We start from the raw sequence: 27131 nt of genomic DNA, 5'->3' as shown, positions 1-27131 counted from the left end.
AGCCATGGCGGCCATTTTGGTTGGCGGGCAGGATCATCGGACACATTTTTACACAATACTTTAATGATGATTGTGGCCAAGTTTGGTTAAATTTGGCCCAGTAGTTTCAGAGGAGAAGATTTTTGTAAAAGTTAACAGATGACGATGACGGACGGACGCCAAGTGATGAGAAAAGCTCACTTGGCCCTTTGGGCCAGGTGAGCTAAAATATACTTGCAGTGTTTTTATATCATATTGTACAAACTGTATATATTGAAAATTCTTAAAAAGTTTAGACAATATAGTTGTTATTTATTTAGTCATATCATTTGTACTGTCAACTTGAATTTAAGTTTAAATAAAAATTGTTGCTAGCAATATTATCATGCATTAATCTCATATGCATCTGCCTCAATTTATTTTGTAAAGTACAGAAAAATATGACTCCCAGTTTATCTGATGACTTTTAAATGACTAGGCAATTAATGTATATCACCACTGGTCATAATTTTGTAAAACATTATTGAATGTCCAGGATGTCATGTCAGTTATAAATTGAAATTCTCATGAGAGATTGTACATGCAAGCCTATGGGCGTATAGCATTTCCGTTAATTTTTCAAAGGTCAATACTACGTTTCCGGAAACTTAAAGTATACGTTTCCAGAAATTGTATTTATTACTTTTCTGGAAATTTACCTGGTAGTAAATTATTAATACTTGAATATATGTTAGATAAATTATTCAGTTCATATTTTTATACAAATTGGTTCTGGTCTTATATCTACAATATAGTCTAGATATAAAAAAAAATGAAAGTTTCACCTTATTGAAAGATGATGATGTCGGAATCGTTATATTTTTATGTTTCACTAACTTGAAATGACTTTGATCGTCTATGTAATGAAATAACTGATATTTTCATAGTTGGCACCGTTAATTATTCGATACACGGGTGTAAAATGGTAACTATATTTCTGTTGTGTTTGCGTTACTTCCACTTTTTATCAAAATATGGGATCTGCCTATTTATGTGTGCACTACCCGAAGACTAACTCTCAAGCCCGAGGTAGATCATATTGACTTGGAATGTGCAATGCATACTGCTGTTACAAAAATTTCAGGCTGCTATAATCAGTTGTTGCAGGTTTCGTTTAGGACAAAGTTCAAGGTACTCCTTAATTATTTTCCTGAAAAAGTAATAATTTATTTTATCCGGAATCGTTATTATTTTTTCGGAAAAGTAAGGTATTTATTTCCGGAAATGTAAGACTTTTTTTTGCATAACGTCATCTTTTTTTCCCAGAAAAGTAATGCCAATTTGCGGAAACGTAAAACGCTGAAGCCTATAAATGAAGATATCTGTCAATCACATATTAATTAACCGATAAAGAGCTTATTTTTATAATTTTTTGTAAAAGATATCTCCCTTATTAACGAGTTGGTCGTGCACAAAAACATACTGCTGATCACAAGCTGGCAATGTGTTGTACGTTTGCCATCACTTTTTCCTACCTTTAATTATTCTATATTTCAATTTTTCTTCAATGAATAAATAAATAGCACTCAATAATTCCAACCCCTTAACCTACCCAATAGTACAACTGATAGACTCGTAATAAATAAAAATAAAACAATCAGCTGAGTGATTACGCAACATCCTCAGATGAAAATCGTTGTAAAACGACAACTCAAACAGACACTCAAGTTTCCCGTTTTAACAGTTTCGAATGTTAAATCTGAGGATTTTCAAAGTCACAGTTGTATTTATTTCATTTAATCGTCGATAGTATTAGTCTTTGGTCGTTACAAAAATCTTGATTTTCCTTGTCAGTCGCCATTTTTGTTCACCTGTGCGACTTGAAAATCACAAGTTGTCTCCCTTATACCGATTTTGATAGCGATTTGACTTCGCTTAGAAGTCAGTCGGCCGGGGAGTTTTAGCGAAATTCTTTGGCGACTTAAATTGTCATTTCGCCAGCAAGATTATGGCCTGAGAGAGTATATAAGTACACACACATTTGTTCAGCAGGGGTGGGTAGGCAGAAATCATGAAGTCAATAATGAAAGAAATATGTTTATGAGATTATAACCTTATTTATTATGAAACCATAGAATCTTGTGGTCACTCCAATAACTTTCCAGAATCCCACTTTCAAAAGATTGTTGTCTTATTTCTTCAAAGTATCACAAGATTTTCATCTAAGCCATTTCAAGTTATTGCATGGAAAACGCTCTAAGTATCACTTTACACAACTTGAAGGTCTATAAATAATCATCAATAAAAGCTAAAATCATGAAAATCGACCTTGACCATCATTTAGTCACATCACCAAATTAATAACCTCTATATACCTTTGCAAATCCGGTTAAAAAGGACCAATAAACCATAACAAGTACGTCAAGGTCAGATGAACCTGTCAGATGACACAGACATGTACACCTAAGAGGAATTATATAAATTATATATAGTTGACCTATTAAATAAAGTGTTTGAGAATCAGACCTAATCAAGACATAATCTTCAGACAGAAAACACCTGTACACCAGGTAGGGATTATCTAGGTCTCCTACCTTCTGAAATGTGAATCTTTTATAAATTGTTTACACCATCCTCAAATTAGCTTCCCAACTTCTCAATGTCTAGCAGTTGAGACAAATACTTGAGTTAATAGTTTTACCTGTTTGCCTGCTTCCCAACTTCTCAATGTCTAGCAGTTGAGACAAATACTTGAGTTAATAGTTTTACCTGTTTGCCTATGTCTCATTTGATCTATAATTTGGAGAAACCTACATGAGTCATCTTTGTTTATAGCTTGAACAGTTCAATGCACCAATAAAAAAATTACTATGAGTCTGGCTTGGGTCATACTTGGTAGAATGTGTTAACAACCTGATTTGGGACATACCTGGTAGAGTTAAGTGAATAAATGATTTGCTTCTTAAATGAAGAATCTGATTTGTAGCATTCCTTGAAGAAATCGCAATGAGTCTGATTTTGTTCATATACCGTAATCGGGCTTGTATAGTTCGCACTGGTACATAGTCCCCACCCCCTTCTCACCACGAAATTTTTTGTAAAAAAACTTTTTGTAACTGTTAGAAAAGGTCTAATGAAACTCCGGTTATTTCAAATCGTGTGTGGTCTTATGCAGTATTTTCTTGGAAAAACCTATTTTCCATCAACAAACAGAAGCTGAAACTGCTTGTAAATGATTCTAAAAGTCTTCACGATTGTTTAAATAAGTCTTAATCACACAAAAAACAATTTAGAAACATGTTTATGTTTAAACCGGAAGTTTGAAAAGCACCTGTAAAAGAAGAGAAAAAACTGTGAGAGTCGAAATCCAAACATACTAGATATCAACATAATACGACTTTGAAAGTAAAACAGTTCCATCCTGATGTAAAATAGTGTTAAATATATCTATCACATTAATGTTTGAAGGGATTTAAGCTAATAAATAACATATTAGTCAGTATGAAACATCAAAACGGAAGGTATAATAACCGATTACGTTTTGTAATTTACACATCGTAAGCTGGTTTACGGTTGTCTTTTTTACTTTTTTTGTACAGTTCCATTCAAGCAGCTACCAGTTTATTTTATAAGCAATACATTGAAAAGAAACGAGAAATTTGTTATGAAGCGTTTAATTTTTAAATTTATCAATATTAATTTGATATTGAATAATAATAACTTAATATGGATTAGGTAAAATTATTAGTTTGAAAAATGATAAGAGCGCCCTCTACAATATCAATAACAAACATGGCGGAACGAAAATAAACCACCTCGCGAAATTGAATTTTTTCTCTTATTTCTTGCTTATTGTACTCTATAGTCCGCACCCCTGCTGGCAGGTTCAATTTAAGAGAATAAAACCGCGCACTATACAAGCCTTTTAACAGTATGGAAAATTCAGTAAGAGTTAAATTTGGTTAATACCTGGAAATATTCACTGAGAACCTGACTTGGTTCATCTCCAGCATTTGTCAGTATATTCTTTAATTCTTGTATGTTGTCAAGAACTGCTCTATAATACAAAATAAATTATTGATGTTATAAAATAAAATAATGACCAATCAGCTTAAACATGTTAAATGTATACTAATATTGAAAGAATATATTAAATACATAACAGAGGGAGACATAAGTATTTTTTTTAATGAAAAGGTTTTATAAGAACTGTTCACACATATGCAAAATTTATGTATTTTTATCTACAAAATCAGATTATTAAAACCATCATGTTTAGATGAAATATCAAGAGACTACAGATGTCTTAGTAGGTTTTTGGCAAATAAATGTTTAAAGGCACAACTATATTCTATTCACTAAAAGAAATCTATAATAACATTGTACAGGACTGATTAACAGAAAGTAGAAAGAAATGTTATCAGCTCTCACCAAATTTCTTTGACATGGGGATACAAAAGTTTCAGATATACTGTTAATTCAGAAATTATTGTGTAGTATTTACTAATGTGAATAATGAGACTGGTTGAGTATCCCAATAATAAGAACTTACATTCTGATAACTGATACATATATCTGTATGCAGATTTTCTTGAAATCGCAATCATTAATTGTGCATTTTTGTCCATTCCTCAAATCGCTATAATAAATGCACGCATTCATTTCTGAATTGACAGTAACTCAAGAACCACTGACAAAAAATGATTTATCTAATAAGGTATAATAAGGTTATATCAAATTTATATAGTTTGCTGATTCCATACTTTTCCCAAGTTTAATAGTTTATCAAATCATCTAATGATAAAGGGAGATAGCCCTCTTTATGGTTTTGTTGTTGTTAATTTGAGAAATTGCCAATTTTTCTATTGACCACTAAAGGGGATTGAATGAATGACAAACAATGATTTAAATATTACAGCATTTTGACTGTAAAAATCCAACATTAATGACAAAGTTTCAAAACAGTTAATCATTATTGTAGATAATATTTTTTAGAAAATTGGGATCTGATAATTTATCCTGATTAAAAAATATTTGGCAAATGGTTTAGCATTTTTGTTTTCTTGTAGTAACAATAAAGTTACACAATTTTTCTCTAGAATATGAAATAGAAATCAATAAAATGTAACAAACAAAATTTCAATAAATTATAACCATATGAAAAAATCAAATCAAGAATACAGAACAAACAAACAAATAAGTCATGAACAATCACCTAACATCAGAATCAATAACTGACTTAGTCAAAGAAAGTGACGATAGCTGTTCCACTAAATACCTAAAAAAACATTTTTTAACATATAAAACTCAATACTTTAGTAACTGATAAATATAGTTTGTGTCAGCAAAAAATCTTCAAGCATTACAATTTGAATTGTGTACAAATCAGCAGACTGATTGACAGTTGTTTGCTTAATCTAATCAGCAGACATTTCATGCATACTCATACATGTACAATAAATCAGTTTCCATTATCATTGAGAGATAGCTAGAAAATTTGACTATTACTTGGCATTTTCTTAAGGATTTTCCAGAAAAAGGAGTGGTCCTATGTTTCCAAATGAGTGTCTACTGTAAGAAATTGTAAGAGCATATGCAAAAGTGTCTTGACCATGTTGACTCAACAGGTATTTAAAAATTTTCTGATTGATAAAGGCTGTGAAGTGGTCCCATTGCTCGACATTTACATGTACCTTGAATTGCTTCAGTATAGTACCATCAACTACACATAATGACATCCAATCCAGCAATGGATGAAAGCTTTCACACATATGGTATCAGATGAGTAGCACTTGTGAAATCATGCTACAAAAGGCCATGATGTTCCCAAAATTTTTTAAACAAAAATGGTTACAAAATGACAAACAATCTCACTAAGCAGAAAGCTGTTGGACAAATTGTCAAAGAATATCAGCCTTGCTACATTAAACCATTAATGGTCTAAGGCCAAAACTCTTGTAAAAATTATTAAATAAAGAACAGAGTTCCAATGTCCCCAGCGTTGCACATATTTTATCTATCCAAGGTACAAGGGCAATAACTAAATAAAACACTTTTTTTTTGTAGCGCTAACGAGGCCATTTTCCATAAATTTAATATTTCCAAGGGGCATAACTCTTTAAAAAAAAGTTGATCGGCCACCACTATATAACTTGTCCCGAATTATTGCTGATATTAACCTATAGTGTAAGTTTTATAAAAATCTGGCAAGAATTGTACCTGTGAGAGTGCTCACGAGGCCATTTTCCATAAATTTAATATTTCCAATGGGCATAACTCTTTTGAAAAAAGTCTATCAGCCACCATTAAAGAACTTGTCCGAGATATTGCTGATATTAACCTATAGTATAAGTTTTATAAATATCTGGCAAGAAATGTACCTGTGAGAGCGCTAACAAGGCCATTTTCCATAAATTTAATATTTCCAAGGGCATAACTCTTTTAAACTAAACTAAGTGATGCCCCCACACTCCACTCTGAAGTTACTGTATTATAACAAAGTCAATGTAGGACTTTCTTTGAGATATTATTTTGTCTGGGAGACACAAATGATGCATGCAAAGTGTTATTTTAAAATACACAAAGATGAGCATAGGAGCACAAAGGTCTATGGTTCACTGTGGGAGGAGTTATCCAGAAAAGTTATGCACCTCTTATGCAGATATATACCTACGTATATAAAACTTCCTAACATTCAAACTGTAGGAGGAGTTGTGTGGAATAGCTATATACCTATAATGGGACAGATGCCCGGTATTTCCATGTCTCCCACAATGCGTTACACGGGGGACAATAAACTAAGATATGTGTCTGACAATAGAATACCATACCTCATTCACACTATCACATTTCCATGAAAATTGAACTGAAAAATCTGGGTCCAAACCCTAATTTGGTATGAATATCTAAAAAGCTCACACGTGTATTAAGTTTCAAGTAGATATGATCACAACTGCATGGTAAACTAACTTACACCAAAACTAACCATGAAATTTGGATTATAACCCTAAATTGGCATGTATTTAAAAAGTTCACATGTGTAGTTTCAAGTTGATGTGACCACAACTTCAAAGTGTACCCAAACTTAAACATGACAGGACAGACAGATGCATGGATGGACCTACGGACTGCCACAGAGACTGAAAAACATGAACCCCCTATTATCAATGACAGGACACTAAAATCAGTATGCATGGTAAAATTGAGGAATATTTGTTGACAACCCTCAACAGTTTAAAAGTAGAAGATGAAAAACATGATTTTCCATTTAATTTCAATAGGAACCATTGCTACCTGATAAAAATTAAATCAGGATCAACTATATGGATCAATAATAATCAAACCATAGCTACTTACCTGACAGGTGTCATTGAAGTCTCATTATTGTTTAAAAGTGATTTCGTCTCTATCCTGTATATAAATATAAAATTATTACATTTAATTTTATGGAAAATAAAATAGAGCACAACAATGATGCAGCTACTGGGTAAGATTTTAAGAACATACATTAATTTAATTCATAACTTTAAAATTTAACAAGAAACTGCTGTTTTTCATGAAAGCAGAGTACACTGCAATTAACTTTGGTCATTGTAATCATAATGAACAGGTCCTGCCATCTGAAAGGGAGATACAGTATTCATCCACCAAACATTATCATTTCAATAATTGAGAACATAAAATGAAAATTTTTATCTTTTTGATTAGTTTTGCTAAGGCACAGTTCTATGCTTATTCAAATATTACATAATCATTTGTATTGTTTTCAACTATAAAATCTGAGACTTTCAACATAGTTTGTACCTTACTTATTTACCAAACCTATAGGAGTTTCATATAATGCATTTTAATGGGCGATGGAACAAATTGTACATTGTTGACATTTTTCTTGTGAATGGGAGATAATCCAGTTTGAATCATGTTCCATCATCAATTAGAAATGCTTTATTCTTCTGATAGTTTCGTTAAGTATTAGTTATGTCACAAGTATGGAAGTCTCTACTACGTGTAAATAATATCAAAAGAGAAATAAAACAACATATATAAAACCTTACATAACATTTTGTTGTAATCAATGAGATATAAGACATTAACCATTTTGTTGTAAGTAATGAGGCTAATGAGATATTAGACATTACCCATTTAGTTGTAAGTAATGAGATATTAGACATTACCCATTTTGTTGTAAGCATTGAGATATTAGACATTACCCATTTTGTTGTAAGTAATGAGATATTAGACATTACCCATTTTGTTGTAAGCATTGAGATATTAGACATTACCCATTTTGTTGAAAGTAATGAGATATTAGACATTACCCATTTTGTTCCTGTGGTAGAATATGAGGATCCCTGGTAAGAAACATCATTTCATCAATATCTCCTTCCTGTCTGTAAGCAGTGCTATATTTCTCCTTCAGTAATGTCACCTGTAATGATTGACATGTCAGAGGTATTGTAATAGGAAATTGTGTCTGCGATATCAAAAATCAAAATACAATGTACTGTATATTTACGTACTAAAACATTTAAATGAAAGTTTATGAAGTTCAAAAGAAGGCTTTCATAAGCCCATAAAATAAATTATCGGGTTCTCAGGTCAGTAAATAAACTTCTGCATTATCATCATCAACATTTCATGATTTTATTTCCAAAGAATGTCAAGGAAGGAGACCACTGCTTCTTATCTTGTAAAGAAAGTATGTGTGGCAACAACTTGTCAAATAGATTCATAATATATCCAGTACCTGATCTTTGGCAATATTTATTTATCTTCAGATGAAAGATGATATTGTCAACAAATCATAATATGATTGATAACAACCGATCAATATTTTGCAACATTAGCAATACAGGATTCTCCTAAGAACTATGCAGCATAACATTAGTTAAGTAAATATGATCACACTACAGGATTAATTAGATAATTGTTTACTCTCATCCTGGAAAATTCTGTATAAAGTCAATATTAAAACAACTTACATTAAGTTCTCCGTCAATATGGGGCAATGATCCAAAATAAGATTCTGTTCTGTTTACCTGTACTGTTAATACCTATAATATTAATCAGTCAACTTTATTAACTTAAAATTCTTATTAAATACAGAGTACAGTCAAGTCACTTAAAATGAAAATATCTCACAAAAATATCAAAGGAAATTTTAAGAAAACAGCAGTGATAATGTAGGACATCTCTATAATATTATACACCAGATGTATAAATACTCTCTACCTAAATATACTCATTATATGGAATTAACAAATTTTGGGGATAAAATCAAATGTTATAACCAAAGTGAGAAATTTTTAATTCATCCTGGTCTTTACATGGACAATGGCACAGAAATCTTAATTCAAGTTTTGATAATTTCAGGTTTATTTACGTTCAGTTGACGGTCACATGCACAATGGTCTAATGAGGCAATTTAGAAAAAAGGCTATACATTTCTTAAATATCTACAATATCCTACTCATAAAATCCATTTCTTTTGCTACTACTGATTCATGGTGAGAAATATGGTAGAACATAACCCTCACCCAAAAGACATTTACTTCGATTGAATTTACAAGGCCACCGAAGCACAAAAACTGAAATTTCTCCTTTGTTAATTGTGGTTTTGGTAATAACTGAAGATTTTTTGTACCTAAAAGTATTGCCAATTGTTGTAAACCTTTCTGTATATATTAAAACAATATTGTATCTATTTATCTTGTTTTGCTTATTATGCCAGACTGTATCACCTCTTCAAAACTCAAGCCAAATATTTCTGATAATTTCTGCAACATAGTAACTTCTTGAATGTCTGCGTTTTCTGTTGATGTAATTTTCATGTTGTCTGAAATAATAAAGTAGATCAAGTTTAAATATTTTACTCCAATGTCAGACTTCCAAATGTAAAAGTAACCACAACATGTATCAGAATAAAATGCTCCGTAGAGGTCGAACCCTGAACAGTTTGGGCAAATTTGGATATAATATTCAAGCTTGATACTGTCTGAATTTTGATTGTGATCAAATTTTTGACATAATATAGGTTTCTGACACAAAATAAATGTGGTAAAAGATCTTACAAATCTATTGCGCAATACTGTGCAATTGAAGATTACCTCTTGAAACTTTTACAAAATTTGAAATTTGAAAATTTTTGAAAAAAATATGAATTCCTTTAAAAAATTGGCCCCCCCCCCCCCCCGTGACTTTTGGAATCCCCCCTTGGAGCAATTACCCCAAGACTCAATCCAATTTTTTCCTTTGTAGTATGGAACCTTGTAGTACAATTTCAGAGAGATCCATACACATCTAACACAAGTTATTGTTTGGAAACTAGAATAATGCATGTTTCTGGCCCTTTTTTGGCCCCTAATTCCTACATGTTTGAGGCAAATACCCCCAAACTCAATCCCAGCCTTCCCTTTGTGATATGGAACCTTATGGTACAATATCAGAGAGATCCATACACTTACAAGTTATTGTCCGGAAACTACATAAATTGTTGTTTTTGGCCCCTTTTATGCCCTTAATTCCTAAACTGTTTGCCCCATAACCCCTAATATGAATCCAAACCTTCTACTTGTGGTCAGGTGAGCTAAAAAAGCAGACCTAAGGATGTTCGCTACTCTGTTTCAAAATAACAAGCTTTTTAAAAAGACTTATAAATTGATAGTATATAAATAACTTAACATAAAAAGCAGAAAAAATGAAAGGTCTGTGTTCTTGTTTTTGAGATAAGCGTTTGAAAATTTTTGGGGAAATGATTCTCTCTAGATTATTCACACATTTAACATTTGCACCTTTTTTCTTTCAAAAACTATGAAAAAATATCAAGGATTTTATAAAATTTCAAAAATTGTTTTTAAACTATATGTAATAATTTGTGAAAAGAAAAGGAGGGGCAAGCAAGCAAAATTGCTAATGGCACTACATGGAAAAAACTAGAGGATTCCGAATACCTGACAAAAAGTAAATAACATGAGTAGCGAACATCCTTAAATTCTTGTATAATATAGTCATGATAGTCTTTTTTCCTTACCTAAAGGAGGATTAAGTTGAAATGCTGGTGTTGATCTTATGATGTAATCTACACAACATATCAAAAGGAAGAAAGCATCTACTAACAAATCATCTGTTAATAGGGCACCTGTAACATATAACAAAATATACTGTAACACATAACAAAATATATTGTAACACATAACAAAATATATTGTAACACATAACAAAATGTAGTCTGACAGATCATCTGTTAATGGGGCAACTGTAACACAAAACAAAATATAGTCTAACAAATCATTTGTTAATAGAGCACCTGTAACATATGACAAAAATAAAGTCTAACATATCATCTGTTAATTGGGCATCTCGATCATATAAAAAATGTAGTCTAACAGAACATCTCTAAATAGGGCATCTGTAATATATAACACAATACAGTCTAACAGAACATCTGTTAATAAATTACCTGTAACATATAACAAAATATAGTCTAAAGAAAATCTGTTAAAAGGGCACCTGTAACACATAACAAAATAAAGTCTAACAGAACATCTGTTAAAAGGGCATCTGTAACACAAAACAAAATATAGTCTAACAGAACTACTGTTAATAGGGCACCTGATCATTAGTTAAAAAGGCACCTGTAACATACAACAAAATCATCTGTTAAAGAGGCACCTATAACATATAACAAAATATAGTAGAACTTCAGATCATCTTAAAACTATAAGCAATATGTATTGAGGCAGAAAAATACTATTTTTATACTTCTTTTTAAACATCTGTTCCATCCTCAACTTGTATTTAAACACGAACTTAGCTAGAGACTCAAGTGGCTGCAGAAAACTCAGCTTCAGATATGCTTATAATGACAAGACGAAGCCTAAAACTGCTTTAACATATTGCAACATAGTGATATATTTGTCATCCTTTTTCAATAGCTAGACTCATGAAAAGTATTGTATATTTTGAAATATTAAATGCTCATATTAACATTGTATTGTAATATATTGTAATTCGGAGAAGACTTTGTAAGCATGGTTTACTTGTCCTATCAGTTTTACTTTGAGTAAATAAAATATGTTTAAACTAATATATTTGTCATATATTGAATGATAGATTCTTGCAAATATTGTGTGTGATCATCTATATAATAGTGATGAAGATGAAAATATGTTTTAAGCGGAAAGACATCATACCTCCCTCCACTATGTTTGTTAAAATTGAACAGTCCTTTAATAAATGGACAAGCAGATAAATGGACAGAGATCACTCCCAATACAAAATTCATCAGGAGTTAAGGTATAATACAAATTCTTTAATGTGGCACATTTTTTTTTTTGGAGAGGGAGGGGGAGTGGGTGGCTTATACATTACTTTAAGCTGAGTGCAATTTCATGAAGAAATTGTCATACTAGGATGCTATCTTTATTTATAAATATGTTTAACTTGGAAACTGATTCAATATCTCTCTAAAGAAGTTTGTAATACCTTTTGTTAACAGGAACAGAACCCAACACAAAGTCTTTCTTTCTTTAAAATCTGGTACTGATAGCTCTTTCATGTCCCTAAAAAACAAACTCCACAATGTAATTGGCATAAGAGTGGTTTTATAAATGCTTTAAAAAAGGTCAGTGTTCTCCTCCAAAAAGGAGGAAGTACAAGAGTGATCATTTTAAATTACAAAAATATTTACAGCTCTTTTCAGAAGGCTAGCAAGACAAAGGTTTGTTTGACTTGCTTGCTTTGTTTGTATAAATGTTTGCTCAAGCATTGTAATTAAGATTGACATCTACAAACAATATAAGTAGGTGGAGTTAAACCTGTGTATAGGTAAATCTGATTATTTGATAAGTCCAGTCAAATTTAAATATAATGTATACAAGTTTAAATCCGCCTTTTTATGTTGTTTTCAGATGTCAATCTTAATTACAATGCTTGAGCAAACATTGATACAAACAAAGCAAGCAAGCCAAACAAACCTTTGTCTTGCTAGCATTATGAAAAGAGCTGTAATTCTTTCAAAATTACACAACTTCATAGATAAATGATGGTCTTAAAGTCTTGTCAATTTGTGCAGAAATGTCATGTTGACAACACTGTATTTCAATTCCTGTAATTAGTTTTTTGCAATCTAAATCTTATCTGAAATCTTTCTTACATTTATATTTTAAGCAACTAATATTGATTCACTTGGAACTTCTTAATTGTACAAACATTACCAATGTTGCATGACATTACATGGTTACTGACCTGCTTTCCTCTTCTCTAAACACAGTCTTACATACTCTGAAAAGGTATAAATGATATACAATAATATGCAATTATTGTTCTAGATTTTTTATTCTAAGTCTAGGTTACAGATATGACAAAATCCACCTCACTTTAAAATTGGTTTGATAAACCTTATAGTTATTGAAGTGAATTAAAACTTCAGTATGAAAAATCCCAAACAATCTTAGTATCTGGTATGCTACTATACTCTTCTAGACACATCCCTACACTAAGTTATATGACTATAGATTATTTAGCATATAAAATCTGAATGTGAATGTTAAACTTATTACAAGGCAGTGAAGTGTAATATGTAAGTCAGAGTGACCTATTTATGGATGCTGCTATACTCTCCTAAAAGCTTCCTAAGAAAAGGTAAAAATGATTGTAAGTTATCTACTATCTGATGTCTCAACTCTGATGTAAAATCTTAACATCAGTGAAACATAAAATACAAGTGTCCTAGGCCACTACATTGTACATGTATATTCCCTTAGACGCATCTTTACACAAAGTTCTATGATTGTAACTTATACTACAGGTTTTCACTTTCATTTCATGGCATATGGCCAATTTTTCAAACTTCAAAGATGCATCTGACTATTAAATTATATAGCTGCATGTGAAATCATCATATCACTATCATTCAAGTGATTCTATAACATCTGACTTTTTAATCAAAACTTACCTTTCAAAAGTATGAAAGATACCAGATACAATACAAAACTTCCTCTCCAGCTGTGTCAGGTGGTACTTTACAGCTTCGCTGATACTGATGACATCTCTGAGAACATTCATGGATTGGAACAGTGATGTAACTGTCTTCTCTGAGGACATCAGCAGATCTGTGATAGTAATTTCTGGTTGTCCAATATAACCACATTGTAACTGTGGATCTGTAGGACCATATGGCATTCTATAAAACATGGTTTACATATATAACCACATTGTAACTGTGGATCTGTAGGACCATATGGCATTCTATAAAACATGGTTTACACATATCACCACATTGTAACTGTGGATCTGTAGGACCATAAGGCATTCTATAAAACATGGTTTACATACATAACCACATTGTAATTGTGGATCTGTAGGACCATAAGGCATTCTATAAAACATGGTTTACATACATAACCACATTGTAACTGTGTATCTGTAGGACCATATGGCATTCTATAAAACATGTACATGTATAACCACATTGTAACTGTGGATCTGTAGGACCATATGGCATTCTATAAAACATGGTTTACATATATAACCACATTGTAACTGTGGATCTGTAGGACCATATGGCATTCTATAAAACATGGTGTACATATATAACTACATTGTAACTGTGGTCTGTAGGACCATATGGCATTCTATAAAACATGGTTTACATATATAACCACATTGTAACTGTGGATCTGTAGGACCATATGGCATTCTATAATACATGGCGTACAATGAAGTTTGCAATGTGTTTTCTAGAAGATTTCTTGAAATTGTAATGAAGACATTAAAATAGTTCTAACCCGAATCTTAATTTTATGGTGTTTAAGAAAAATCTTAAAAAGGTCTTTTACCTTTTACCAGAGATTCTTAAGATATGTATATCACTGTACATAAAAATACTAAATTCTTATTAAAAGAATCTGTTTTTCCAATGAAATAAGTGTAAATAAACAAACTGTAAAAGGTATCTTTCACAGTTACAAAAAATGTTAAAATCAAAGTGCTTGTGAGCACTGAAATGTAAAGATTGCATTCATTTTGCAGTGAGAACTAACGATTTAACAAAAACATGGCATTGTATCAAGCATTGGAAGGCAATACCTACAATTATATAGGGACAAAGGACGATAACTCCATTTTAAATATTACTTCAACAAGGACATTGTTTATATTTTTAGAACAGATACTAGATATTCATGCACAATATACATAATTTTCTTGACAAGTAAGGTTATACACATGCACAACATTTTGAAACTTTGGAATGTTTATTGATAAGGTGTATAGAGTGTTGTGCTCAAATCACTTGGTTTTTGTCGAGCCTTCGACTTTAGTCGAAAAAGCGAGACATAGCGATCCTACATTCCGTCGGCGTCGTCGACCACAAATATTCACTCTGTGGTTAAAGTTTTTGAAATTTTAATAACTTTCTTAAACTGTCCTGAATGTCTACCAAACTTGGACAGGAGCTTGTTTATGATCATAAGATAATATTCAAAAGTAAATTTTGTAAAAAAAAAATTCCATTTTTTCTGTATTTTACTTATAAATGGACTTAGTTTTTCTGCCAGGAAACATTACATTCACTCTGTGGTTAAAGTTTTTGAAATTTTAATAACTTTCTTAAAGTATCCTGGATTTCTACCAAACTTGGACAGGAGCTTGTTTATGATCATAAGATATTATTCAAAAGTAAATTTTGTAAAAAAAAAATTCCATTTTTTCCGTATTTTACTTATAAATGGACTTAGTTTTTCTGCCAGGAAACATTACATTCACTCTGTGGTTAATGTTTTTGAAATTTTAATAACTTTCTTAAACTATCCTGGATTTCTACCAAACTTGGAAAGAAGCTTGTTTATGATCATAAGATAGTATCCCGAAGTAAATTTTGTAAAAAAAAATCATTTTTTTCTGTATTTTACTTATAAATGGACTTAGTTTTTCTGCCAGTTAACATTACATTCACTCTGTGGTTAAAAGTTTTTAAAATTTTAACAACTTTCTTAAACTATCCTGGATTTGTACCAAACTTGGACAGAAGCTTGTTTATGATTAAAAGCTAGTATCTAGAAGGAAATTTTGTTAAAATTTTGTTCCATTTTTTCCGTATTTTACTTATAAATGGACTTAGTTTTTCTTCCAGTTAATATTACATACAGTCTGCAGTTTAAGTTTTAAAAACATTTATTAGATTCATAAACTATCCTGGATTTTTACCAAACTTGGACAGAAGCTACTTACAATCAAAAGATAGTATAGAGAGGAATATTTTTGTTAATTTTTTTCCTCATTTTTGTTGAGCCTGTGATTAACAGCAAAAGTAGGCGAGACACTGGGTTCCGCTGAACCCTTACGAATTTTTTTTTATATAGAGTGTTGTGCTCAAATCACTTGGTTTTTTTTTATCTTAAAAGTAGTGATGGAAAATTGACAACTTTCAAGCCAGCCCCATAAGGGTTTTTATTGCATGAATGTAATCTTTACCAAAAACAAAACACTCTCTGATATGTTGCAAGATACATATTATTTTTCAAAAATATAGCTTGCAAGTAATTATATATTTCTATATAAATTGAAACTTTCAGTAATCTTCTATGAATAATACATGTATACCATATGACAGTTTGTTAATCAGTTCACTGATTATACCTCTTATAATGTTTACCTTGTATCAATGACTGCCTGATAAATGCAGCATGCCAACAGGTCCGACTTTGATATTTCCTGGAACAAAAGAACTTACATGATGTCTATGCATATATTAAAATTTTACTGATCATTCTATGTCCTTACAGTGCACACTAAGAAAGAAAAATAACATTTTATAGAGGTGCTGCATCTCAAGTGCTTTTCTTGTTTAACCTCCATCAGGAATCCTCAAATCCAAAACATTTTGAAGCCAAGGATGTATATCATGTATATAAACACTTGAGAAATTGTGCTTTTTCTTTTGGATACAGTTGTGCATTCTACTAACCTTGCTAGAAACTATGTTTACATGTAAGTTAAAGTAGATTTCAGAGATTATTTGTCTGTTATGACGATTTCTTCATTATTAACTTTTCACCAACATTTCAGTTGTCATACATGTAACTACTAATTACTATATATCAAAATATATGCTACATTGAAGATCACATTCATGTAAACCATTGTCACTTTTATTCAAATATACAACCGATTAAACGTAAGCATCTGTTAAAACAATTTGATTATACTTGAACATAACTTTCTGAAGTCAGTGAAGACACAATATTTTCTCGCTTAGAACCAAACAAGAAGAAGAAAAATAATGAAATAAATGTATGACGTATATTCTTCTTCTGCATGAACAATGTTTTAAAGCAATTCAAAAGCAGATGCAGGCTAATTCATTCTCACAATCATGTAAATGTTATAACTACCTTTAAATCAGCAGTTACTTGCTCCACAATCTGCCAGTAGTCCCAAGCTTTATTCCGTACATCTTTACTCAACTTCAGTTTGTTGCTCAAATTTTCAAAGCTGGTATCAACTGCAACTATGGTTTCTACAGTTTCTGGAGTTTCCTGTTCACTGAAAAATGGTACACTTGTACAATGTATTTTAGCTTTTAAATACATGTACAAATGTCTTCTTTTGAACAAAATCAAAACATAAATGCATTAATGGTTCAGAAAATTAAAACCTTTCCTGGATTTTGATGTGCCTTTTTTTTGTTCCTATATATAAGGAGGGTGCCAAAAATAAACCAAGTTGGGGAAAACTTTCAAGATTTTTCCCTCCTGATATCATTGAAATAAAAGAACAGAGTTCCAATGTCCCCCGCCTTGCACATATTTTATCTCTCCAAGGTCAATAACATTTGTTTTTAAAACTTTTTAAAATTATCTTAGAGATTTGAAGACTTGAGAGCAATTTCTGATATATTTAATATTTGCAAGGTGGCATACATGTAACTCATTAAAAATATTTGATCAGCAATAATTTCGAAATAGTCCGAGACATTGCTGATATAAACCTTTGATATAAGTTATATAAAAATCAGACAAGAATTGTACACACCAGAGCACTAACATTGTAATTTTCCATATAATAAATATTTCTAAGGCGCAGAACTCTTTTAAAAATAATTGAATGGCACTGATTTTTTAACTCGTCGGAGACATTGCTGATATAAACCTACAATATAAGTTTCATAAAAATCTGGCAAGAATGTACACATGAGAGCGCTAACAATGCAATTTTCCATATTATTAATATTTCTAAGGGCCATAACTCTTTTAAAAATTATTGATCGGCACTGATTTTCATACTCGTCCGATACATTGCTGATATAAACCTACAATATAAGTTTCGTAAGAATCTGGCAGGAATTGTACACATGAGAGTGCTAACGATGCAATTTTCCATATAATTAATGTTTTTAAGGGGCATAGCTCTTTTAAAAATAGTTTATCAGCACTGACTTTCGAACTCGTCCAAGACATTGCTGATATAAACCTATGATATAAGTTTTATAAAAATCTGGCTAGAATTGAACATGTGAGAGCAGTAACAAGACTGGACATACGCCAGGTATTTCTATGCCCCCTGCAATGCGTTGCACGGGGGACAATAATTGTAGTGAATTATATTGTTCGACATGAACAATAAAGAACATTTGAATCCATACAACAATAAGTGATTAAAACTGTGCAAATTCGGTGGATAGAATCAACTGATATTCAGAGTTTGTTTAATTTACCATCTTCTGCAGGCTTGATAAAAAATTAAACTTAACAGTTTAAACACACAATGCGATTGCCTTAAAAATATAACGGGTTTGTCTGTACTCATAGTAAATTGTGTGGTGTAAACACAGCCATATTTTTCAACTTCTTTTGATGAACCTTCAAATAATAATAAAAGTAGTTATCGTTTGTGCAAATATAATAAATATTTCCCTATTAGGTGTGCTCCAGATACAGTATCCCAAAGGGGATAACTGTTACAGTATCTCCATCCAGCATGAAACTTTGAAATTGTATCTATGTCTTTCAACCAAAATTATGACCTTTCTTGAAATATGTAGGTTTGTGGTCAATGGCTACAGTGCTGACGGTCCCAGGTTCAATCCTGGGACCTGACTCAGCAAAAATGCTCAGGAGAGTGGAAATTTCAGTATATTAGACACGCACATCTCTAGCACCCAGACCAGAGTTTAAACTAGAATGGGTACTTAGGGGCCTCAGTTGGTCAAAATGACCTGGAGATCAATCAGCAGATGTCTCTTTGCTTTGTCTGTTCCTGCCGAGCAGCTGGTATAGAATATAATAGAAAATTTTATTAGAAGATAAGTTTACATGAACATTTCAAACTGGTGGTTCTCTCCAAGTAATTTGGCTTCTTCCACCATAATAACAGACGTCTTGGTGTCATAAATTCATAATACTCCCTAGTTGTTGAATTTGTCCTGGTGGTGTTTAATAGTTTATACACAAGTTAGCGACACATCTCCATTAATCCTGAACGGATTCCACTGTACACTCGTAGCTCTCGAGGAGTGCTTCGACTAAAAAAACTTGTAATAAAAGAGACGTAAAAAAATAAAAGGGGATAGCAATCTAATAGACGTAGGCGGTAGGTGTCCCCTCCCACTTTTTCTCAGAACACCATTACGTCCTAAGAATTTTTAACCCTATCCATATCAGCTGCATATGCATTTCTTACAGCCTTGAAAATTCTTAAACTATAGACTTACTCTGGAGACCGCGACATATTACGTGTGGTAATTATTCCAGTTTACTGTTTAATGTTTTTGTTGATACACATGTTTTTGTTTTGATGAAAATAATCCCGCGAATTTTATGTGCCAATTTTTTTGATTGGGTGATACTTTAAAGGTCAAAGTTGAAGAAATGTCACTGGCGCCAATTTATAAATAGTTCAAACAATCTTGGCGTGGTTTTCGTACGATATTCTCTATGACAATTAAACTATTCATAATGATCTAGATAACAAGTCAAATAAGTATTCAAGATATAATGCCATTGTGGACCTGATTTGATTTCTAATGAAATTTTTAATGATAATAAAAAGTCTGGGATATGCAGAAAGTCACAGGACAAACTTGAAAGTCACAGACAAAAAGTCACGGACAAAGAGTCACAGGACAAAAAGTCACACTTCATTTTTGAGATTATTTTTCTTTGAATAAGAAAATACTTATTTAAAAAAAAGTTTTGGTATTTTTCTTGAACTATTATATATAAAGGATCATCATAAAGCAACTTTGTAATAAATTTTTTTTGATAGATATCAATAATGATCAAATAATTGTTAGGAAAGCAAAATGTCAAAGTGGCTTGGTACTTAAACGGCTTCATGGTGCCAAGAAATAGATCATTTGCATGATTAAAATTAAATAAATTTTCATTTACCAAGGTTAAAGAACAATTTCATAAACTGTAAAATGAATATATGTAATAAAAAGAAAATATTTCAAGATCTTTCTCTTATATATTTCAACAATTGTCAAAAAAAATATTTGTGACTTTTTGTCCTGTGACTTTTTGTCCTATCAAATTTGTGACTTTCTGTCCTGTGACTTTTTGTCCTGTGACTTTCTGTCCGTTTATTATACTATATATTTCCCTTCGGGTTTATATGATCCGTTCATCCTATTTCGACTCTTCAAAATTCAAGAGTCTTTCCTAAATTGAGGTAAATTAAATGGCCTTCCAAATATCGTTTCGATTCCTAACATCACTGAAGAGACATTAATTGTCGAAATCCGGATATGGTGTACAAATTTTTGCACCTCATGTATGCGGTATACCATCTTTTCCGCAAGTTTATTGTTTTCTGTTTGGTATTAAATTAATAATAAAGATCCATTTTGTTACACCTTGTGATCCGTTTATTTGGCAATCGCCAATGACAGTCAGCAGGGTTAAAGAACATTCGTTGTTCGACCTGTTAGTCAAATGCTTTTTGTTTAAATATACTTTTTCACTTTTTTGGTCTTTTGGAAAATGTTGTGTGTGCTGTATTTAGACCCCTCTACCAAAAAAATTGTTTTGCATGCACACGTATAAAAATTGCGGCTTTAATCCAACGCAAAAATAGGTTTGAACGTTGTTTTCAATTTAGACTTATTTATATGAGCGATTGGCAATATAGTATGTCCCAGTCAAAATACAGTAAATCTTGTATGATACATTGCTTATACAAACTCACTCAGTCAACTAATTAATGTATGCCTCCAAAATGGTGCTTTTATACAAACAAACAAAAATGGGCTGATAAATAACCTTGTGGTGATTACAAATGTATTAGGCTACACCATATATATATATATAATATCCAACAAAGGATCATTGATCAGGCTAAATAAAACTTGAACTGTTCAATCCAAAAATGTGAAAAGCTTGATTTTAATTGTTCATAATATTCATAAAATTGGGAAACGACCCCTTACATGTATATATATTGATCTCAGATATTGACATTTGTGAAACAAAATCTGACAGATCATTATAAAAATAAGGAGATGTGGTATGATTGCCAATGAGACAATTATCCACCAAAGTTCAAATGAAGTGGATATGAGCAATTATAGGCAACCGTGCGGCCTTCAAACTGGGACTATTATACTTATATTATGTCCCAGCTTCAACAATGAGACTCGAAAACCCATACAGTATAGTCGGCTATAAAAGGCCCCGACATGAAAAATCATCAGTATGAAACAATTCAATTGGGAAAACTAACTGCATGCAGTTCTTTGTAAATTTAGGCTCAGCCGTCCATTTCCTAGCTATTGAAAGGGGGTGTTCTTGAAACATTGAAAGAAAACAACGCTTATGCATGTCTGTCTTGTGACAGAGAACACATCGAAGATGAATACCATTTCTTTTCAGACTGTCAATGCTATGCATTATTAAGAGGTGCTTATATTAAAAAAAATAAACCTGCACGAAATTGCATTCAGTAATATCACTGAATCATATGACTACACTTTTGTGCAGCAGCACGTGAGTCATTATTAAAATCACTGCAAAATACATTTATGATGATTGTCTCTCACTAAGAAATGTTTTTATTTTTGCACATGATAATGATTAATTATTATTTAGTATTTTTGTATTGTATATTGTATGAGGTCTTGTATGCCTGCATGGGACACTGTAACAGTCTTAAGGAATGACTTTTTGTGTATTTATATTGTATGCATCTTTGCTAATAAATATCTTTTTTTCTCTCTATATATATATATATATATATAAAGAAGATGTGGTATGATTGTCAATGAGACAACTCTCCAAAATAGACCAAATGACACAGAAATTAACAACTATAGGTCACCGTACGGCCTTCAACAATGAGCAAAGTAGATACCGCATAGTCAGCTATAAAAGGCCCCGAAATGACAAATGTAAAACAATACAAACGAGAAAACTAACGGTCTAATTTATGTACAAAATAATAAACGAAAAACAAATATGTAACACAGCAACAAACGACAACCACTGAATTACAGGTTCCTGACTTCGGACAGGCACATACAGAATGTGGCGGGGTTAAGCTAGTTTGAAGGCGCCAACCCTCCCCTAACCTGGGACAGTGGTGTAACATTACAACATAAGAACAAACTATAAAAATCATTTGAAAAAGGCTTCACTCATCAGATGGATACAAATAGAAATACATCTAACAAAAACACAAAGTGGACGTGGACGGGTACTTGTACATCCCAACAACAAAAAGACACTAAGTACAGATCTGAGAGTACTCGCAGTTACTGACAGCTATGGACACGGTGTCGTTTGATAAGGCAGGTGTCCCCTCATCACCAGACATGACAAATATCCCAAACATGACTCATTCAGATCATCATACTAGTGACAATAGCAATAGTACACATACACAGCCATGTTCAGTTCTCCTTAAAGACATTTTGGATTTTGATGACTCTGAACAACACTGTCTCATTTCGAAATGTGGAACTAATGGCTACAAAACTTGTGAAATTTTAATAACAGACGCTCAATTCACTAGCAATTTAACTAAACAGTCTTACTTTACTAGAAGTTACGATGATCTGAATTGTAAATCTATAAATGTCGTCTACGGATTAGAGTGTAACCTTTGTGGATTGGTTTACGTCGGCGAAACGAAAGGAAGGCTAAACAAACGTATGTGCGGCCATAGATCAGATATTAACCTCAATGCAAACGACATTCTGTACCAGCATTTTAATCAGCCTGATCATTCCATTGTTTCTATGACAGTTCGTATAATCGAAAAAATATACCACAAGACTAACAATCCTCAACTTGCAACGCCTCTCCGTAGACAAAAAGAGGACTACTGGATTCGACAATTGGGAACTGCGACACCATATGGTTGCAATGACAAAATTGATGGTATAGGTATTCTATCTAGTCCTTCCTGTAGCTCGGTGAATGTGATGAATATTTTCAACTCTACTCCTCAACGTAGACGCAGTCATGGTCATCGTCATTATACATCACCTACTTTGCATGATGTCTCTATAAATGACTTGCTGCTATTTATACAAAAGCCGTTAGGTATTCATCACATTCGCACGAAACTGTATTCATTACCCCTTTCAAAACTTCATTCTCTGTTCAATTTATGTTTGGAAACCACTGTTACAAACCCTCATTCAAACCAATACAAACTTACAGCTATCATTTCGGATACTTGCAAGTCACAGACTTTTCAAACCAGTTCGCATTGGAAAAGATGAAAAAGAGAAAAGATCTTTTCTTAAACTTTCCTTTGCCAACAAAGGTCTCGATGGCGTCAACTTAGGCAATATCCTTCATCATAAATTAGTTCAGTCGAAAATACCTCCTTATTTTAAAGATCAGTCTGTACCCATAATTTCTTAAACGTATACCAAATCAATTGCAACTAAAATTTTCAATTACAAACACGTTTTGCAGGATCTCAACATTGACGACTTCAAGTCTAAACCTCCTGATTGCACCTGTGCTAGTTCCCAAATCACATATAATCCGGCTGGCCACGTTATTACCGGAAACCTCAACATTGTCAATAACACTTCCCTGCGAAATTTGTTATCCAAAGGTCCGAAATATCGTGAGCCTAAATCCATCAATTGGAAATACAACTTCAAAATACTGATGGATTCAGTCGAGGATTATGCCAGGCAATGGGCTAAACGCGAGAAAGAAGACGTAGATACTCTTTCCGAATGGATTAAGGTTGTGAGGTCGTTGATACAAATCCGAATTAAGAAACTAAATGGGCATATCAATACCCACGCTACATCAATTTTTAAAGACCCAAATGTTGCAAAGCACTTGTCCTACCTCCATGACAAATATGTTGTTGTCCCCGCAGATAAAGCCCTAAACAACATCGTTTTTGTGTGTAAATATCATTACATAAACTGCTTGATAAATGAATTAGGTATTGACAATTCACTTTGAAACTCAACATATACCCTCACGACACTTACCAAAGAGGAAATCCTGGATAATCATAGGTCTGTTCTATGTTCCTTTGGAATTTCAACCAAAGATGACGAACTGGATCTTCCATCACTGTATTGGATACCTAAACTACATAAGTGTCCCTACAAACAACGGTATATTGCTGGGTCTTCCAAGTACTCCACGAAACCTCTTTCTAAATTATTAACATCTACTTTACCAGCAATCAAAGCCGGGCTCCAAAGTTATTGTGAAACTGCCTATTCTAGAGGTGGCGTGAATCAGATGTGGATGCTAAAAAATTCCAAAGATCTTTTAGAGTACATACAATCTAAGACTCTCTCATCTTACAATAGTATTAAAACATTTGACTTTTCTACACTTTACACAAGTATTCCCAATTCCAAACTAAAAGACAAGTTGAAAGAGTTGGTATTACTTTGTTTCATTAAAAAGAATGGTGAACGTAGATACAAGTATCTGGTCTTGGGGAGGGATAAATCCTACTTTGTAAAGAATCACTCTGATTCAAACAAAAAATTCTCTGAAACTGACATTATCAAGATGCTTGATTTCTTGATTGACAACATATTTGTTACGTTTGGAGGACGTGTTTTTCAACAGACTGTCGGAATTCCAATGGGAACCAATTGTGCCCCTCTTCTTGACGACTTGTTTCTTTATTATTATGATGCTGACTTCATTCAGGAACTTCTTAGGAAGAAAGATAAGAAGTTAGCAATATCCTTTAACCTCTACGTTCCGCTATATAGATGATGTTCTCTCACTAAATAATACAAAATTTGGTGACTATGTTGAACGAATCTATCCCATCGAACTAGAGATAAAGGATACTACAGATACAGTTAAGTCTGCCTCATATCTTGACTTTCATCTAGAAATTGACAATGAGGGTCGGTTGAAAACAAACCTTTACGACAATAGAGATGATCTCAGCTTCCCAATTGTGAACTTTCCATTTCTATGTAGTAACATTCCAGCAGCGCCTGCATACGGAGTATATATCTCCCAATTGATACGATATTCCCGGGCTTGTGTTTCCTATCATAATTTCCTTGATAGAGGATTGCTGCTCACAAGGAAGCTATTAAGCCAAGAGTTCCAAATGGTGAAGTTGAAATCATCCCTTCGTAAATTTTACGGACGCCATCACGAGTTGGTTGACCGTTATGGAATAACCGTTTCACAGATGATATCGGATATGTTCCTTATGTCGTAACTACAATACCCTTCCCTTTTCACGAATGTGACTTACCGAATTAGACTATTTACCGGATTTGTAATAAAATAAGCAACACGACGGGTGCCACATGTGGAGCAGGATCTGCTTACCTTTCCGGAGCACCTGAGATCACCCCCAGTTTTTAGTGGGGTTCATGTTGCTTAGTCTTTAGTTGTGTCATCTGTACTATTATTTGTCTGTTTGTCTTTTTATTTTTGGCCATGGCGTTGTCAGTTTGTTTTCGATCTATGAGTTTGACTGTCCCTCTGGTATCTTTCGTCACCCTTTTAAAGCCAATAACAACTAATAAAAAAAATCATGCATCTAAGACTAAATTATCAATCAGTACACATCCAACATCCAATGGATTTTTTGTAAAGACGTCATAAACAGTCAGAGAAAAACATGACCTTGTGCAATGCCAAGATACAGGTATCGACAGATTGTAGAGCCATGCATGTGCATGTGTATATAACAATAATATTTAGTTTGATTTTAATTTACTGATAACAAAATCAATATTAACACCAATAAAAACAATTTTCAAAGATCTAATTACAGTGTTGAATTGGTAACCTTTTCGAATAAGTTTACTTAAAGGATCGATAAGTTTACTCGGATCGTTTCTAAATTTCCGGGCTCGGAAAACAACATCTCCGTAAAAATGAGGATGTGCTATCCCGTTTGAAAAAAAGTTTTCTACAGGTACAACCAAACTTCAAAACCAAATCTTTATATCTATGGAAGAATTTAGTAAAGGTTTTAAGTAATTTGTGGTAATGAAATCCCTGACTTCATAATTTACCAGTAATACATAGATTACGTTCATTAAAATCCAAAACGTCACAACAGACACGGGCATAGCGAACGAGTTGTGATATACAAACACCGTAAGATGGTGCCAAAGGAACATCACCATCCAAAAAAGGAAAATTAACAACAGGGAATGAAAATTCGTCCCTTTTGTCGTAAATTTTATTGCTGAGTTTCCCGTGTAAAACTGAAATATCTAAATCTAGGAAAGGACAGTTATTACCGTTTATATTTGATTTATTTAAATTAAGTTCCTTTGGGTAAATTTCGGCAGTATATTTAAAAAATTCTTGATTATTTAACGAAAAAAAATCATCAAGATAACGGTAAGTGTTGTTGAATTTATCAATTAAATGCAATGTAGACGGGTCTTTACTGAGTTTGGTCATAAACTGTGATTCATAACAGTACAAGAATAAGTCTGCTATTAAAGGGGCGCAATTGGTGCCCATAGGAATACCTACAACCTGCCGATAAACTGTATTGCCGAAACGTACATAAATATTATCAAGGAGAAAAATAACAGCTTCAATCATCTCATCACAACTCCAGTAAGTATATCTAGCATATTTACCTTTCTCATTAGAGAAGAAGGCTTTAAATGAGTTGCAGCAAATATATTTGCATTCAGATTTACCAAACGACCATTTAATTAAATAGGAAAACTTTTGTTAAATAAG

At 32.5% G+C, this 27131-nt stretch overlaps 1 protein-coding gene across 1 annotated transcript in view; it reads right to left on the bottom strand.

Annotated features, from left to right (window-relative positions):
- LOC127737811 (retinoblastoma-associated protein-like) overlaps window positions 1-19757 on the bottom strand; it is a 56320-nt gene extending 36563 nt beyond the window's left edge. The window contains exons 1-12 of the mRNA XM_052248745.1: window positions 19670-19757; window positions 17352-17502; window positions 16613-16671; window positions 13913-14140; window positions 13204-13239; window positions 12442-12518; window positions 10988-11095; window positions 9699-9793; window positions 8940-9011; window positions 8277-8386; window positions 7315-7368; window positions 3928-4015 (exon numbers count right to left, since the gene is read on the bottom strand). Of these exons, the coding sequence (XP_052104705.1) occupies window positions 3928-4015; window positions 7315-7368; window positions 8277-8386; window positions 8940-9011; window positions 9699-9793; window positions 10988-11095; window positions 12442-12518; window positions 13204-13239; window positions 13913-14140; window positions 16613-16671; window positions 17352-17502; window positions 19670-19686 (1095 nt within the window). The 5' untranslated portion in view covers window positions 19687-19757. The remainder of the gene's footprint in view (window positions 1-3927; window positions 4016-7314; window positions 7369-8276; window positions 8387-8939; window positions 9012-9698; window positions 9794-10987; window positions 11096-12441; window positions 12519-13203; window positions 13240-13912; window positions 14141-16612; window positions 16672-17351; window positions 17503-19669) is intronic.
- Window positions 19758-27131: the final 7374 nt, after the last annotated feature.

This window comes from Mytilus californianus, unplaced genomic scaffold (genome assembly GCF_021869535.1).
Source record: "Mytilus californianus isolate M0D057914Y unplaced genomic scaffold, xbMytCali1.0.p SCAF_4, whole genome shotgun sequence".
In the NCBI taxonomy this organism is placed as follows: domain Eukaryota; kingdom Metazoa; phylum Mollusca; class Bivalvia; order Mytilida; family Mytilidae; genus Mytilus; species Mytilus californianus.
The sequence above is the reverse complement of the archived record's forward strand: the minus strand, read 5'-3'. Positions and strand labels throughout refer to the sequence as shown.